The following is a 15,527-nucleotide window of genomic DNA, read 5'->3' on the forward strand; positions in this document are numbered from 1 at the left end:
ACCAACCTACAGTTTATAACAAAGATCGACGTGAAATAATGGAGTATATAATGTATGTTTGATTTCATTATACACCAGTATTGCCTACATTTCAAAATGCATGAATTTTGTCATTTGCTTTCCTTTTATTAATCTAAACACAACAACAGCAACCAAATCCAATATAAACTGTTAAAGTGGACCATTTTAATGTCTATCTTACAGCCATCTGTCAGTACTAGTTTGCATAGTTTTTGGTAATATTTAGAAAATTGTTTTCTTGCAAATGGCTCTGGCACTAAATCAGAATTCAGATATAATACAGTTCCCTCTGTAAGAAACCTTATTTTTCTAAGATCACAAAGAGATGCTACCATAAGCTAATCAAGAATGACAAACACCTCACTAAGCTATGAGACAAATATCAAATCAACCTGAAAGGTTGGAGTCCAAGTACTTCATCAAAGTCTTACTGAAATAATTTTTTCTGTTCCCCACTCAAATCACAAAATGACTCTCCAGGGTTAAATACAAATCCCAAACAGATTCATGCCGCATCTATTGGTGGCATTTTAGGTCATTTCTACTTGAGAGAAAGCAAGTAATCTTCCAGGCACATGTACCAATGTGCACTCTGTACTGATTTTACTTTATGAATGGATTTAGCATTTAATAAAGTCTTGTGCACCACATACTACAGTTGTCACACAAAGGTCCCATCAACATACAGATCACAGGACCAAGACTCAAACCTGAAAGCAATACTCAATCCACTGTCTACCAGAAAGTATTCCTAGACACATTTCTAGTACTACTGATAGCTTGAGAGTCCAAAATGTTTAAGGTATTGAACTGAGCCCCAGTCAAAAGCAAAGAAAAGCATCAAACTGGGTAAATACATGCAAACCTGAGGTGTAACTTCTGCTATTTAACAAGCACAGAGGTAACCCCAAGTGAGTTTGGTGCAAGTGTAGCAGTTACATTCTGTAAACACTCCTTCTAACCTATCCACCATTCATCTCTTATTGCAAGAAGTCTTTATTTGGAGAGACATCATGTACATCTTAATCTTAACCCTTACTTGAGCCACATTCATGACTTGGCATTTAATAGCCCCAAAAGGCTCCTATTAAAACATCAAAGTAAATGACCAATGTGGAGTCCATTCCCCCCCCAGGCCACCTCGAGGAAGGGAGAAGGAGGGGAAGGGCTCCCACAAAACCAAATATAATTTGGCATGAAGACAAACAGAAAATAACCAACATTACTCTTTAAGAAAGTCCTGACATGTATTCATCAAATTTACTTATAAGCAGAGCTATCGAAAACAAAATGTTCATATCCAAAATGTTCAAAAACAAGTCAGTTATTTCCCATGGTATTTGAAAGACCAAACTCTATCAGTATTGGAACTGCAGTTTTGATTCAGAAATACTGTTTCCACATGAAAACAGAAATGTTGCCATGAGAAGGGACATGGCTGCAGTCTCTTCATGCATTTCATATTTCAGGACAGTTGAAGATCATGTCAGCCTCTGTTAGAAGAAGCAGAGACCAGCAATTGTTTAGCTGCCATCCCCATCCTGCTCACAGACACAGGATAAAGTAGTGCTGTGACAGACCATTTAGAACACACTCATACTACCCTGGGAATACAAAGGCCTCACGCTGTTCCCAGAGGAAGAGGAGCAACACATTTATAAGTACAAACATCAGAAACTAAGTCTTCCTCGTTATGCTACTGAAGTAACATTCAACACTGCTTTTCCTGATGTCTCATGTAATTCAAAAATAGATACCAATACAATGAACACTGTATCACTGCCATATTCATGTTGTTGATGGTTGAATCAACTCCAGAATTTGGAATATTAGAAGTAGCCCAAGCAAGACAGATTAGCAAAGAGAGAATGCACAAGGTAGTCAAAGGTGCTTTTTGGTAGAAGGTAAATGAAATTAATATGTGGAACAAAATTAGAGCAAGAAATCACAATACTCAAAAGAAAATTAGTGTACTGCTCTACTTTCCTCTCAATCTGTGCACATAATTTCAATTATAACCATTGGGAGTTACTGCAATAGCACATTTCAAGGGGAAATTGTATTTCACTTATGCATCTTCAAAAGGATACATGCAACTATTTAAAGGTAGTCAAAAAAGGTATCTAGATTAGAATTCTTTACTGTTATTTCATTCCTGCAAATAAAAGCTTCTTTCACATTCCTGATATCCTTGTGGCTATCTAACACTACTGAGGCTAGCCCAAAGATACGTTGATCTCTTCTCATGACACTTTAAATAGGGAGAGCTCTTTTGATCAGCTAAGCTGTACAACTAGTGGCTGAAGGATCAGATGATGCAGCTCCATTCTTGTTGAATAAAAACTATGCATATAGATAATAGACCAGGATTTTGATCCAACAAGACTCAAAGCAATTGTGAAAATATGCAAAAAAGCATGACTGAAAGTCGCGTCATTCACAATAGGTTGTTGTGAGCATCATCTCTGCACAGCTTAATGTTGAATGGCCAGCTTTATCTCTATTTGATATCCTTTATTAAAACGTTATACCTTGATATTAGAACATTTACAAAAACAATTAGTTTTTGTTAACGATTTTAAAATAAATACCAGCAAACCAAAATTATAATTGACTTTCTATATTCTTAAGTATTTTTAAAGAATTAGCCTGCCTTTTTTTTTTTTTTTTAAAGCATGTGACATTTTATAGATCAATTTGCTACCTCTGAAGAAACATGGTCCACAATACATCCCCGTCCCTCCTCCTTTCTTCGCACCATCTTTGACAACAAGATCTGTTTCCCATCTTTATTTCAGCCATATACCATTCCTAGTCTGGCATATTCAGTCAAGAATTCAACTGGTGCAAATAGCTACTGCTGCTAGGAAATATCTCTGGCACCAGATGGAGCAATCACATAACTCTACTTTTAGCTCAGCTGCACTAACATTAAGATTCAACAGACACAAAGTGCTGCTCTTCAGAATTTTGGTTTAAATTACCTTTCTTCACTTACTCAACCTTTGTTGTATTAATGTGTCAGTTGAAGCCATCTATTCCTGTCAGGTCTGTCATCTGTATCTAACGTGACAGTTTGTTTTAGATACATACAGACTTCTTAAACAAATTAGGATTCTCCTTTACATTAAAGCTGAGAAGCTGTTTGCTTTTCTTTGCTATCTAACATTGAACTGTCATTGCAATCTCCACTACTGAACAGCTAACATCTTTTGTGAAGTGTACTGAAATATCTTGGCTTGCAAGAAGTATTAAGTTATAGGTTTACAGAAACACATTCTGTTTGAGACATCTGGAATCCACGAGTGCAGGTTATAAAAAGCGTAGTTTGCATTCAGGCATTACTTCTACAAAAGTACAAATCTGAGAGGTAAATCCAAATTGTAAGAATTCTGAATTACCTTCCTTATTAAACAATTTTCTGTTCATTTCTAAAAACTCCCCCTACAGCTACATACCTATTGTATTGTTATGTAATAAATGTGTATCTATGTTCTTACATTGTGGTTTCCTGTTACCAGTAATTTATCAGGAAAACGAAGAATTCTTTTTTGTTAGATACAAACCGTGTGTTGCAGTAGCCATGAAAAATTTTAATGCTCAAGTAAAATTTGCACTTCATAGCTTTTCCTAATTCACATAGATTCATCTTTTTTAATTAAAAAGATCTGTTTGGTAGTCAGGAATCTCACTTTGCCGTCAGTAAACACTTACCTTGCTAAAGTCAACAGTGCTATTTTCTCTGCTCACATCATTTTTGTTTTCAATACAGGCTGGAGCAGACTGTGGGGAAACAATCTGACCTGCTAACAAAAAATACCATTACAGAATACTAACACTCACTTCTATAAATAAAGCAATATTCAATGAAATATTTGGTAGAATTAAGGAACTATACACATTCCATATCATATGTATATAATGAAACATCCAAACATGGCATTTTAATTAAATACTTAGTTAGAGTAACACATTCTCAAAAGTGAACATTTATCACATGCAGCTACAAATGGGAGAACATAACTTAGAAAATACTCCTGAATATTGGAAGACATATTCTTGAATATTGGAAGACGAACCTTCTGTGCCAATTAAAGCTTACAATGTTTAAGATATTACATTTGAAGAAAGTCCTGCATTTATATAATTTTTGTAAGTAATTTGAGGAACTGCCAAGTTTGGGGCAGTATCTGTCTGCAAGACTACTCCCCACTGAAAAAAACAGGACTACTAATATCCATAAATTTACTCATGTGTAAAAGAATGTTCTGATTATAAAATATACCACAAAACCTAGCATAAGAGTGGGATGCTATAAAAATAGTAATATAGGAAATTAAGATGATTTCATCTCAGTATTGAACAATGGGATATTGACATGTATAAAACAAATGTTTCAGCAAACATTTTCAAAAAATTTCTGTGAGGATTTAGTATAACATTTTTTTGGAAATTTTAAAAACATCTCAAGATGAGAAGAGTTTAAACATGCCTCAGTCTCATGTAGGAAACAGTAAGCCTTGTGACCAGCTAAAATTTGTCAACAAAAGCTAAAAAAGAAAAAACAGAACTAAGTAACAAATATAGGTCACATAAAGCATATATTTACTTAATGCTCCTGTACATAGCCAGAAGACACCACACACACACACTGAGGGTGTGGGGCTGGCAGTAGGGCATCATGCAAACCCCATAGGTTAACTGGACATTCCCTGCTTGCCTTTACTCTTACACTCTCCCTGGCATGTGAGACCTGCTCACAGCTCTGAACACCACAACAAAGTACAGAAAGAAGTGCTAAGTGTACGAGCCAACTATCTCTTACTGCCCTAACACATACCCAGGAATAACTGCAGAGTCCAGCTGGCCCAGAATCAGCATCTTGTGCCCAGCATATATTTGTTTCCATAGCAAATAAAGTCTCTCATATGACTAAGAAATGATGATGTGAAAACACTGGTTCTGGTGAAAATCAACCTAAACTTGCAAAGTAACAAAGACCATATGTTCAAGACTTATGAAGATAAAGACAGTCCTAAGCTAGGCGCGTTGTTTGGGCAATTCAAAAAGCCATGGTGTGTCCGCCCTCACATTTTGTTAAATCCATTTGCAGTCTAAGCATATCTTCAGCCAGTTGGGAAATGGAGCACTTTGCAGAATCCAGACCTAACAGAACAGGAGACACACAGAAGTATCTCAACCATGGCCACAAATCTACAGTGTCCAGCTTCTGTCACAGCTGAGCAGTGCAGTATCCCTGGCTAACTCTGGTCATGAACTGAGCTTGAGCAAAATCGAGTTGAGAAACTTGCTCAAGGAAAAGGTTGATTTTCATGAAAATCAACATTTCATTTTCCATTAGGCAAATCTCCCACACCACAAAACATTTATTTGACTTGTGCTGCATCCTGGTAGCTTAGCCAGAGAGATTTCACTTTGACTAAATACAGGCACAGAATGTTCCAAAAGGTATTAGTAAAAATCTTATTATTAAACGTATCAATCTTTAAAATGTAAATTCTTTTATTCTCTTTCTGATTCAGGACAAAGATCAAAACAAGACTAGAAATTAGGGCTTTTGTTCAGCACCACAGTGAAACAAACAGGAAAGTGACAGAAAAACAGACATTACTATCATGTTAACCTAGCCACATAGTTAAAAATAAGTCAAGATCAGTATTTTCATATGACAAAAATTATGGATTAACTTCAGAAGGCAATATATTAATGAAACTTAAAAGAATTTACATAAAAATAAGACTATGAATTCCTAAGCTTAGCATGGGACAACCTTTGCCAATTAGAAGCCAGCAATTCTTAAATATGCAAGATAACAGGCCATGCAACATTTCTGTTTTAATTAGAACTTTCAGAAGATCCACTGAGTTCTATCATTGCTCCACCATCATCACTCAGTATCCCCATACACTATATCTCATACCATAATTTTTTTCTGTATTTTTTATTTGGTAGTCTTACAAAATTTTACAAGAACTATCCTGTAGTATTATAACTTTCAAAATAGCATATATCTATTGTTTTGATGATAATGTACATAATATGCAAAAATGTATATTATAATGTAACAAAAAAACCCTCACAGTGATTCTAAAATAGGAGCCATAAAATGCACAGGGAACATTTCTACCTTAGCTTATTCCCAGGAAGCCTTAGACTTGCTTAACTCTTACTTTCTTCCTTTTAGAAACTCCTCTATAATCTAGGAACTCTATGAATGGTAATACTTGTAATAATTAGTCATACCAATATACACATTATGTTATAAAGATGTTATCCACAGGAAAACAAGAGAGGTAGTAGTTGATTGTCTTTCTGTTGCTAATTATGGATTTACATTTGAACTTTTTTCTGGACCCATAATTTCAAGAAAATGAGAGTATGGGTATCTGCCAGGGAGAAAAAGATTCTGACCAACAAAAGAGACAGACCACCTATTATACTACTGAATTTTTACCACCATAATTTGAGGTGTCGAAAGCATCCTAAGCAACTACCATAATGGTCCAAAGGCTAACTTGTAAACATTGTGTCCACTTTTCCTTTAGGTAGTAAAAATATAGATGGTGGGAAATAAAAGCCACAACAAGTAAGTATGTAAAGTTTAAAGAATAGCATATGTTCTTTTTCTCTGCCAACAGAAGACCTCAGACTCTGATTTTCCCATATGCTGAAGTAATCTGAAAGAACACAAGTTTTACCTTGAGGCAGTAAGAGACGTTTAAATAGCTCTGTAACTAAAAGACAGCTTTCTAGATCTTGGAAAAACAATTTTATTTTTTCACTGGATTGAAAAACAATCAAAAGATACAAGGTAGAGAAGATAGTTAATTTCTCTTTTCACTATCTATAGGAATTTTTTTTAAGTTTATCAAACACGCTGCAGGAATGCGTGTTCATAGTGCAACAATACAGTCTGCAAAATGAGAATCAGCAACTTGGTCTTTGTGTGGCCCTCCAACAGAAAAGGAAAGGCAGAAAGCAACTGCTTTTCTGGAGAGATTTTTACTCGTACACACATTTAGTTTATTATATGGCCATATATTTTGCACTTCAAACAGTTAGATGCTGTGCCATGGTGGCCCTCCCCCTTGCAGAAAGACTTTGAGACTACTCGTTTTCACATTTGGTAGCTTCCTGTACTCCAGAGCTACAAAGATGGCTTGAACTTAATTTTGTGTATGATTTCATGTTAAAGGAGACTTTTGAGGTGAATACTCTTAAGCACATGAGAAATTCTCTGTGGGGTAGGACCAGAAGTATACTGGTGGAAACCACGTGCATCACCATGCTACACTGGTTTTCCATTTATTATTCAGCTTTCAAATACATGTTGGCAAGTATGTATGTGCTTTATCCTCAGGTGTATTTCAATTTCAGCAGCTGATTGTTTTTTCTGAATGAAGGACATGGTTATTGGCATCATGGTAGTTCCATGAAACACCAACCAATTAAAGAGCTGTGTGAATGAAAAGGGGAACTGCCATGCTACACATTGACCAAAAAGAGCAAGCAATATGCATTTCCTCTCTGACTTCCACCAAAACCTTAGCAGTCACCACTGCATCAAATTGTTTCTTAAATACAGCTACACTAAATCCAAGTCTTACAGAAGTCCTTATAAAATCTAAGGTTTAAAAGCCTTTATTTATCCTGAGGTCAATCTACATAAAGCATCTGAAAAGCTGCCTTCTTTGAGATGTCATCAGAGAGCCATTAGGATTTTTTTAAGTACTAATCTATAGTGTGGTATCATTGAAATACCCAGCCTACATACAAAGGAACTTAATACCTAACAGATAAAACCATGCTAAAATGGATGTTAAGGCTTATCTATGTATAAAAAGCTAACATCAACACAGTTTATAAAAGTTTTTAAAATTATCTTCTAAATTGTTATACATAAAAAGTGATTTTTTTTTTCAGATAGTGTGAAATTGCCAGAGCTTCGAATAGAGGAAAAATTCACACAAAACAATTATGTCATGCAAAGCCAAGCCATGTAAAATCCATCAGGTCCGTATTTGTTACACTAATTGAAGTTTGCATTTGCAGATACAGAACTGAACATTTTGAGACTATTAGTCTTATCAAATTAAAAAAAATAAAACAATACCAGTAAATTAGTTTCACATACAACATACTTTTAGTCCCTAAAATTGAAGGCTTCAGACATTTAGCTATGAACGTTGCATTTACTAATCAATATCCAAGAGGTCTCTAGAATGCCAACAACAAAAACCAAGAACAGCGTTATTCAGACAAAATCACAGTTAATACAAATTGGATGCAACTAACACGTCAAAGGAATTTTAACCAGAAAAAAGTAGTCTACATTTTCTAAAGCATATATATTTTTTCCCACTCAGAAAAAAAAAAAAAAGTCTGATTTGCAAGCCAACTATCATAGCCTTCAGGCTTTTCACTGTAATTCGTAACCAACTTGCCAAATCTAAATGGACTCATTGTCCACCTAGGCCAAAAAGCAATGAATGAAAAGCACTAAGTTCTCCTAAGTACATATTAAAATTCTGATATAACAGAGCAGTGACACCATCTTTGCACACTGAATTGTATACATATTTTTAGGTATCTTGATAGATAATATTTTAAATCAATGGAGATCTCACAATGGGAGATCTCACTCCCACTGTACCCATATAACTGCAAGCAGGATTTGGCGTTTGCTAATGATACATAATAAAAGAGGATATGGAAGAAGTCACTTAACCCATTTTTCTAATGGTAGGCCTCAACCTCTAACATTATTCACATGGAGTCATGCAGTTTTAACTAAAATGCTATGATTTGCAATTTTACAAATTGATGCAAGAAAATGGATTTACAAAGAAATAGCATCAAAAATTACTTTTTCCCCCCCAAAACAACATTATTCCACACAAGCTTCTCATAAATGTGCCACAGCTGCTGACAAAGGCCTGAAGTATATTTTAATCGCTATAGCAAGTAGTTGCATGCTGTCAAGAAACTGAGATGAAGACATGGGTGTACATTTGAAATGATCTGAAGCCCAAGCAAGAATAGGTATTTATACTACCTCCAAACCTTCAGGGAGTTTACAGAACCCAAAGGATAGGAGATGAGGAAGATACAGAGATGAGATGAGCCTGTTAGAGACAGACACAACAAAGACAGAGCAAAATAAAGAAATACAAAGATGAATGATACAGTTTTATACATACAGATTATACATTTTATCATGGTTACAAGGAAATGTGGAGAAAGGATAATTATCAAATGAAAATGTTTTTAAATATAAGTTGTATTTTAGTAATATAGTAAGTAACCTGTGGAAAATACATTTTGATTAAAATGCATACATTTGAAAAGAATATAAAGAAGTATTAGTTTAAACTAGAACCATCATTGGGCTTGGCTTCCCTGCAAGGAAAGCAGGAGCAATTCACCTGATCCAAAATCACCACTGGCAGAGAACTTGGGAATACATATGGCATTCACTGCGACCTATTCCCAGAACAAAGGAACCCGGTCACATACCTAGGAATGCCTCCCTCCCCTTTTCATGGGGCTCCAAGTACTGTCCATCTGTCTCCATATGGTAGTATTGACATCATCTGAACTTCACATGCTGTAAGATGGCACTGAGTTATGCCATAAGTGCTTGGACTGATGATTAGGAGAGATTAGGAAACTGAGGAAAGTAACAAAAGCCATCAGAGAACTGGTAATTTAGATTTAATTGGGATACCAAAACATGCTGTCCTCAATTAGATGCCCAAGCATAGTCTTAAACAACTCTGCAAGCGCTCATATTTCCATAAAACAATGAAGACGTCCAAACTGGCCAATCATACTAACTGAAGTAACTAGAAAAATGCTTGAAAGAGAACCTGTCGAAATAAACTGCTCCAGCAGCTCATTCCATTAACTATGAAGATCCCTAATTTAATATGCCATTGATTTCTTCAAGTTCTTTGGCATTTGAATAAACATCCCCTTAGAATTCCAAAATTTGTCAAAATCAAATAAAATGCATGGTATAATGCAATTTTTACATTAATAAAGTGTGTTCAGATGCCAAGGGAGAAGAAGCAGTTATAAATGGCATACAGAAACGGAACAGAAATCATGCACAAGATCACATTATTATGGGTAAAGAACACTTCAACGGTGTGCATGGACATACAATTTGGAAGTCGTTAATCCTGACATGCACCACTCCCCTAGTTCCTTCCTCTTCAAATTTAATCAGCAAAGGTCTGCTAGATTCCATTACATACACACACACAGACGCACTCTGAAGCCTATAGTAAAAGTGAAATAGCTAGTCAAAAAAAATTATATCATGAAAACTCCTTTTCCTAACTTCATTATCATCAAATCCACTACTTTCCTGTGCTTCATACACTTAAATTCTGAATTAAAGAACACTTTATAGAAGTGGAGAGGCTTACAAAATTATTTTAGCATTCCTGTAACAATAGAAAGGTGTTGTGCATTTGCAATTCTTTTGACTTCTAAGACCATGTCGTGGGAACTCAGACACAGTTCTCAGATATCAGAGTGAAAAACTTATTAATCTCAATAAAAGAAGTTAAATTGCTCTCCAAACCAAACTTTCTAAAGTTGATTTACTAATGGCAAAGATTCCTATTTTTTACCTGCCTTTTAGAGCATTTATGCTAAAATTATTGCTACCCTCATAGCTAATAATTTTGGGTATTTGGTGTCAAATTGGATTAAAAAAATAAATCATTTTTGCTGCTCTTATGCCAAATTTGACTGTCGCTTTTTATTGGAACATCAAAAGCAGGCTTTTAATTCTCACAGTTTTGATGCTTAATGAAAAGTGAAAGTTAAACACAGCATGGCAGCATTAAAAATGCATGGTAAATCCATAGCACCCTGACATCTTAGCCCTGCAGAGGATGTGAAGAAAAGCCATTGTAAACAAAAGATAATACTACTAAATACAAAGCAAATTAATTAGATGGCCTGACAGACTCTTAAACAAAGAAAAAATGGAGGGAGAACATATGTACAACTATCTTCCAACAAAGATATCACAGGGGCCTGTCAGCAGCACAGCCATATATGGAATTCAAGTTTACATCTTCATTTTCAGACTTTATTCTTAAATATCTGGAATTGGAGACACCAGTAAACTAGAATAGTCAAGAACTTGGACAAAAAAAGGGGGTTTACATCCTCCACTGTATGTACCTCACAGCCTACATGGCAGGGACTTACTCCTCTGAACAACCTATTTCATGAACTACAGATCACTTTTTGTTTTGACCACTGATTTTTATCAGTTACACTGCCTTCACTAAACCCAAATTTAACCAGATTAAGAATTTTCTTATAGCCAGAAAAATTCTCTAACTTCTCCTGCATCATTCACCTTCCTAAAGGTGCATGTATCCCTGGACTGTAAGTTCATCAGTAGTATTTAAGATTGCCTGTTTTTCTCCCTACAGTTTTCTATGAATTAAGCTTCCCATCCAAAAAAAAAAAAAAAAAAGTAAAAGTAAAATATTTTACTATTTTAATACATTTTTAGTACTAAAAAGAGAGAACACCACTGCTACTGTTGACAATACATGGAATATTTTTGTTCGTATATTCTATACCATGTTTGTGCACAAATGGGTAACTAGGAAGCTAAAACAACGCTTCAATTGTACTTTACCAGTTAGTCTTCAAGAAACAAGGATGTGTCTCACAACACACTCCTGATGATAATATCAGGTTTTAACTCTCTATTTTGCTTTCTTTTACACACCCCTTAACCTAATTCAAAACTTTATATTAACAACACATCTTTGTGTTATTAAGAGAAGCTTGTACACATGCTTCATGACAATCAAAAAAGAAATATATAGCTGCAGTGAGCGTAACACTGTAGCGGAACTCTAGCATTTGGATCACGGGGCAATGGCAGGAAAAAATTATCAGAAAATTCTCTCCTGCCCCTGACCAAGTTTCTAAGGACAGCAGAGTTCCATAGAGTTGAGCATCTCAGCATAGATTCCTGCATAATTTACATGCCATGTATGCTAGCCAGGGTAAAGAAGTAACTAGGGCTATGCTAGAAGAGGCAGCAGTCCCCACTCCTTTAATCCTGGAGTGCTGGGATAATGGTTGCCTCTTAAGCCCATGGGATGCTGATTGGCTGGTGTCTTGAAGTGAAAAAACGAAAAATATTTTTCTTTTGAAAACCAAAAATATAGATGGAATTTTCTTCTTATAAAGCTAATACTAATTTTAGTAGAATTCAGGTAATAAAATAAGATTCAAACCTTTTAATGTAACAGGGTAATAGATGGTAAGATAGAAACTTAAAATAAAACAACCCTTCTTTGCTTTATCATAGGGCCATCATCTATTTTGAAGAGGTCAGTACAGGAGACTGCCAAATGTGCATTAACACTTATGGAATGCAAGTAGAAGAGCAGTGCTTCAAACTGATTAGAAGATATCCGTGTCCAAAAAGACTGTTTTTGGAAAGCTTCACTGCAATTTAGCTAAGAAGCTGATTTACTTTTCCATAAATGTTCCCACAACTGTTTAGATTTTTACTGTTTACAGTACATTTAACTTAATTTAAATAATATAATTGAAGTGATTGGGTGATTTTTTAAACCAGGGGTTAGAGTGCTCTGAGGCACCTCTACAAAAGCAGATGAACTGGAACTCAGTAGTTTTTCTTCTTGCAAAATAAGCACAGACAGATGGAAACCTTTAAGAATGCGTGCCCCGACTTAAAGAATCACTTAACCACTGGGTATATGAAACTAGCATTTTCAACACGCTGTCCTGATTGGAATCTGTTTCTTTGAGAATTAGCGATATGAAGGTTCCCACAAGAAACCTAGAAAAAAGTGAGATGTTTCTGGAGGGAACTGATGCATCAGTTCTATTAACATACAGAGAACGTTACTGATATTGATCTTATATTTTCACAGCTTGTCCTGAGGGGCCTTTTTAAGGAGACCTATTTGTTACATAAGACCTATTGTAAAAAGCTTAAGAAGTGCAAGCATCTGTCTTTCCTCCCATGGAAACTGAGGAATAGGAACATTATAGCATCAGCTTTCTTAAAAGTTACTCTAGAACATCTGTTTAAGGCCATCAGCAAAATTTGCACAAAACCAACAGAAAAGTTGCCTTAAAAAGGACAGACAATCATCCAACTTAGTTTTACTACTTCTGTGTATCTATACACATAATCACATCTTCACATACATTATTTTTTCCTTACTCTTAAAATGTTATTGTGGCACAATAAATATGTTTCTACTTTATATCATCTTCATATGAGATTATATGTTGCCTTTTAGATCTGACAGTCTCTCCCAAGCAGCTAGATTTAGAAGTACCTATTAAAACTTTACACAGCAATGGTTGAAATAAATGATCCTTCCTTGAAAACAAAGATAATCTTTGTGTCAATAGCCTCGTGTTTCCAGATCAAACCTCACTATGGCTTTCTCACTCCCCATTCCTGTCCTATGCCTCACAGCATGTAGGTGCCTCTTGCAGCACCTGTATCTGTGGCTGTTTTCTCACTCTCCACTTCTCCAGGTGACAGGTGAGCTCAATACAGCACTGAACAGCGACACGGCAGAACAGATTGAGATTTCTCTAAAGCTAAGGCATTTCTGGAATAAGAGTCACTCAGTCCAGTGGTGCTCAGACAAAAATGTTGTGGGTGTTGTAATAGTACTGTGTATGGAGGCCCAGTAATTCTGCAGTGCATAATTCTAGTGAATTAACTGTACATATACGCAAAATTTTGCTGTGAGTTTCATTACACATGTGTGTGTTCATGTTAATAAGAAAGAGGAATAAGAAAAGATCTTTCACTATGATTACCAATAATAACAGTATCGCATATAATGGCGTCTATAAAAGCAAGCAAGAAAAAAAAGTTAAGCCAATATTTTACTGCAGAACAACTCTGCAGACTTGCTCTTGCATTTTCATAAATACCATTTTCCAAAAAGTGATTTTCTCAAAGAATAATGAACAGTTCTTGTGTTTTCTCTCCAACGGTGTTGCCTTGAGAATGTTTTTCTCATTTTAACCCTGTGAACTCAACTGCAAAATCTCCAACACTCTGCCTAAAACACCATACATGTAGTTCAGGGGTACTGCACTAGGGACAATGTATTACGCCAATTGTACAGGACAGAATGCCACATTTACAGAGCTATCCTGCTTCCAAAACCAAACTAGTTCACCTGGACATATCTGCACAGCACTGAGTTGTTCCAGATTCCTGAATTTCGAACTTAAACAAGCATGTTACTGAATGCATGAGGAACCACTCTCTCACATAAAAGGTACAGTTTTTATACAAGAACTTTTCAGAGTATAATCACTTTGAGTTCAAGCTGTGGGTACAAAGCACACGCAACACTGGGCAGACAAATGTTATCAAAAGCTCAAAATGCAAAATAAAGCAACGCATTACCATTTTTATCCATGGAATGTGGCTCAGACTGCTTCTTTCCAATATCAGCAAAGGATCTCACAATTGGGATCCTGTTGCTCAGTTTCTTCTGGTTCTGATGGTGATGCTGTTTCAGTAACGCCTCGTGCACTCTGTGACGAACATCCTCACTGAGCTGCCCAGAGCCTACCTGCTGATCCAGAATCATATCTGAAAAATAAATACATAAACATAATAAGAGAGGGGAAAGAGGAAAAACTTTGCTTAAAGACGTTGCAATAACAATAATTGCCCTATGGGATTACCAATGAAAGGTATCTGTTAGTTTAATGTGACAAGTATTAAAGCATGGTAAGTTTTATCTAGAAGTGTTTCACTCCCACAAATTAATGAATAGATAAATAAATGATGGTATTGATGTAACAAAGTCAATTCCTCAAAAGTTATGTCGTTCCCATACTAAGGTCACCTATATAACTCTGAAGCGTTATAAGCATTCCCATACATAATGTATTTAAACCCAAGGTTATGATGTATATAAGGTGCCTCTCCACCACCCCAACAACCAATACCTTACGTGCTACAAAGGACCAGCTTATTGTGAGGAGAAAACTTTTTGGTTCCTTTTATACTTACCACAGAAGATTACAGTCTAGTTCTGTTTCTCACAATTACAGTTACAGAACTTTCAATACAATTAAAAAAATACATATGCAGTCGAGATTCCCACATTTGGGGAAATCGCAGGGCTCAGCACACCCAGAGTGCAGGGAATGAGCCTTGCTCGCTCTGGGAAAACCACCTGCCTGATCATGGTATCACCCCTGAGGTAAGATGATATGGGAAAATTTGAAGCATTACTGGGAAATAACTAATAGGATCTCTTTCTACTGCCCGATGCCTATGTTCATGCAAGAGAATCATTACATGGATGTGTCAGTCAAGCTGATCCTGCTGCTAAAATAATCAGTCATTTTTGCAGTCCACTGACAGAAAATATTAACATATTCGCATTCAAAACTCCTGATAAATATGCATTACACATTTT

The 15,527-nt window shown here is 35.8% G+C and overlaps 1 protein-coding gene across 3 annotated transcripts in view; it reads right to left on the minus strand.

Annotated features, from left to right (window-relative positions):
* Positions 1–15,527, minus strand: part of SLC4A10 (solute carrier family 4 member 10) — a gene marked incomplete at both ends in the record, with an annotated part of 152,998 nt that overhangs the window by 41,006 nt on the left and 96,465 nt on the right. For 2 of the 3 annotated variants that reach the window (XM_084289661.1, XM_084289660.1), the window contains 2 exons: positions 3,736–3,827; positions 14,501–14,689. In XM_084289661.1, the coding sequence (XP_084145787.1) occupies positions 3,736–3,827; positions 14,501–14,689 (281 nt within the window). The remainder of the gene's footprint in view (positions 1–3,735; positions 3,828–14,500; positions 14,690–15,527) is intronic. The other variant, XM_084289662.1, reaches the window with a different exon arrangement.

This window comes from Netta rufina (assembly GCF_964035555.1).
Source record: "Netta rufina genome assembly, chromosome: 6".
In the NCBI taxonomy this organism is placed as follows: Eukaryota; Metazoa; Chordata; class Aves; order Anseriformes; family Anatidae; genus Netta; species Netta rufina.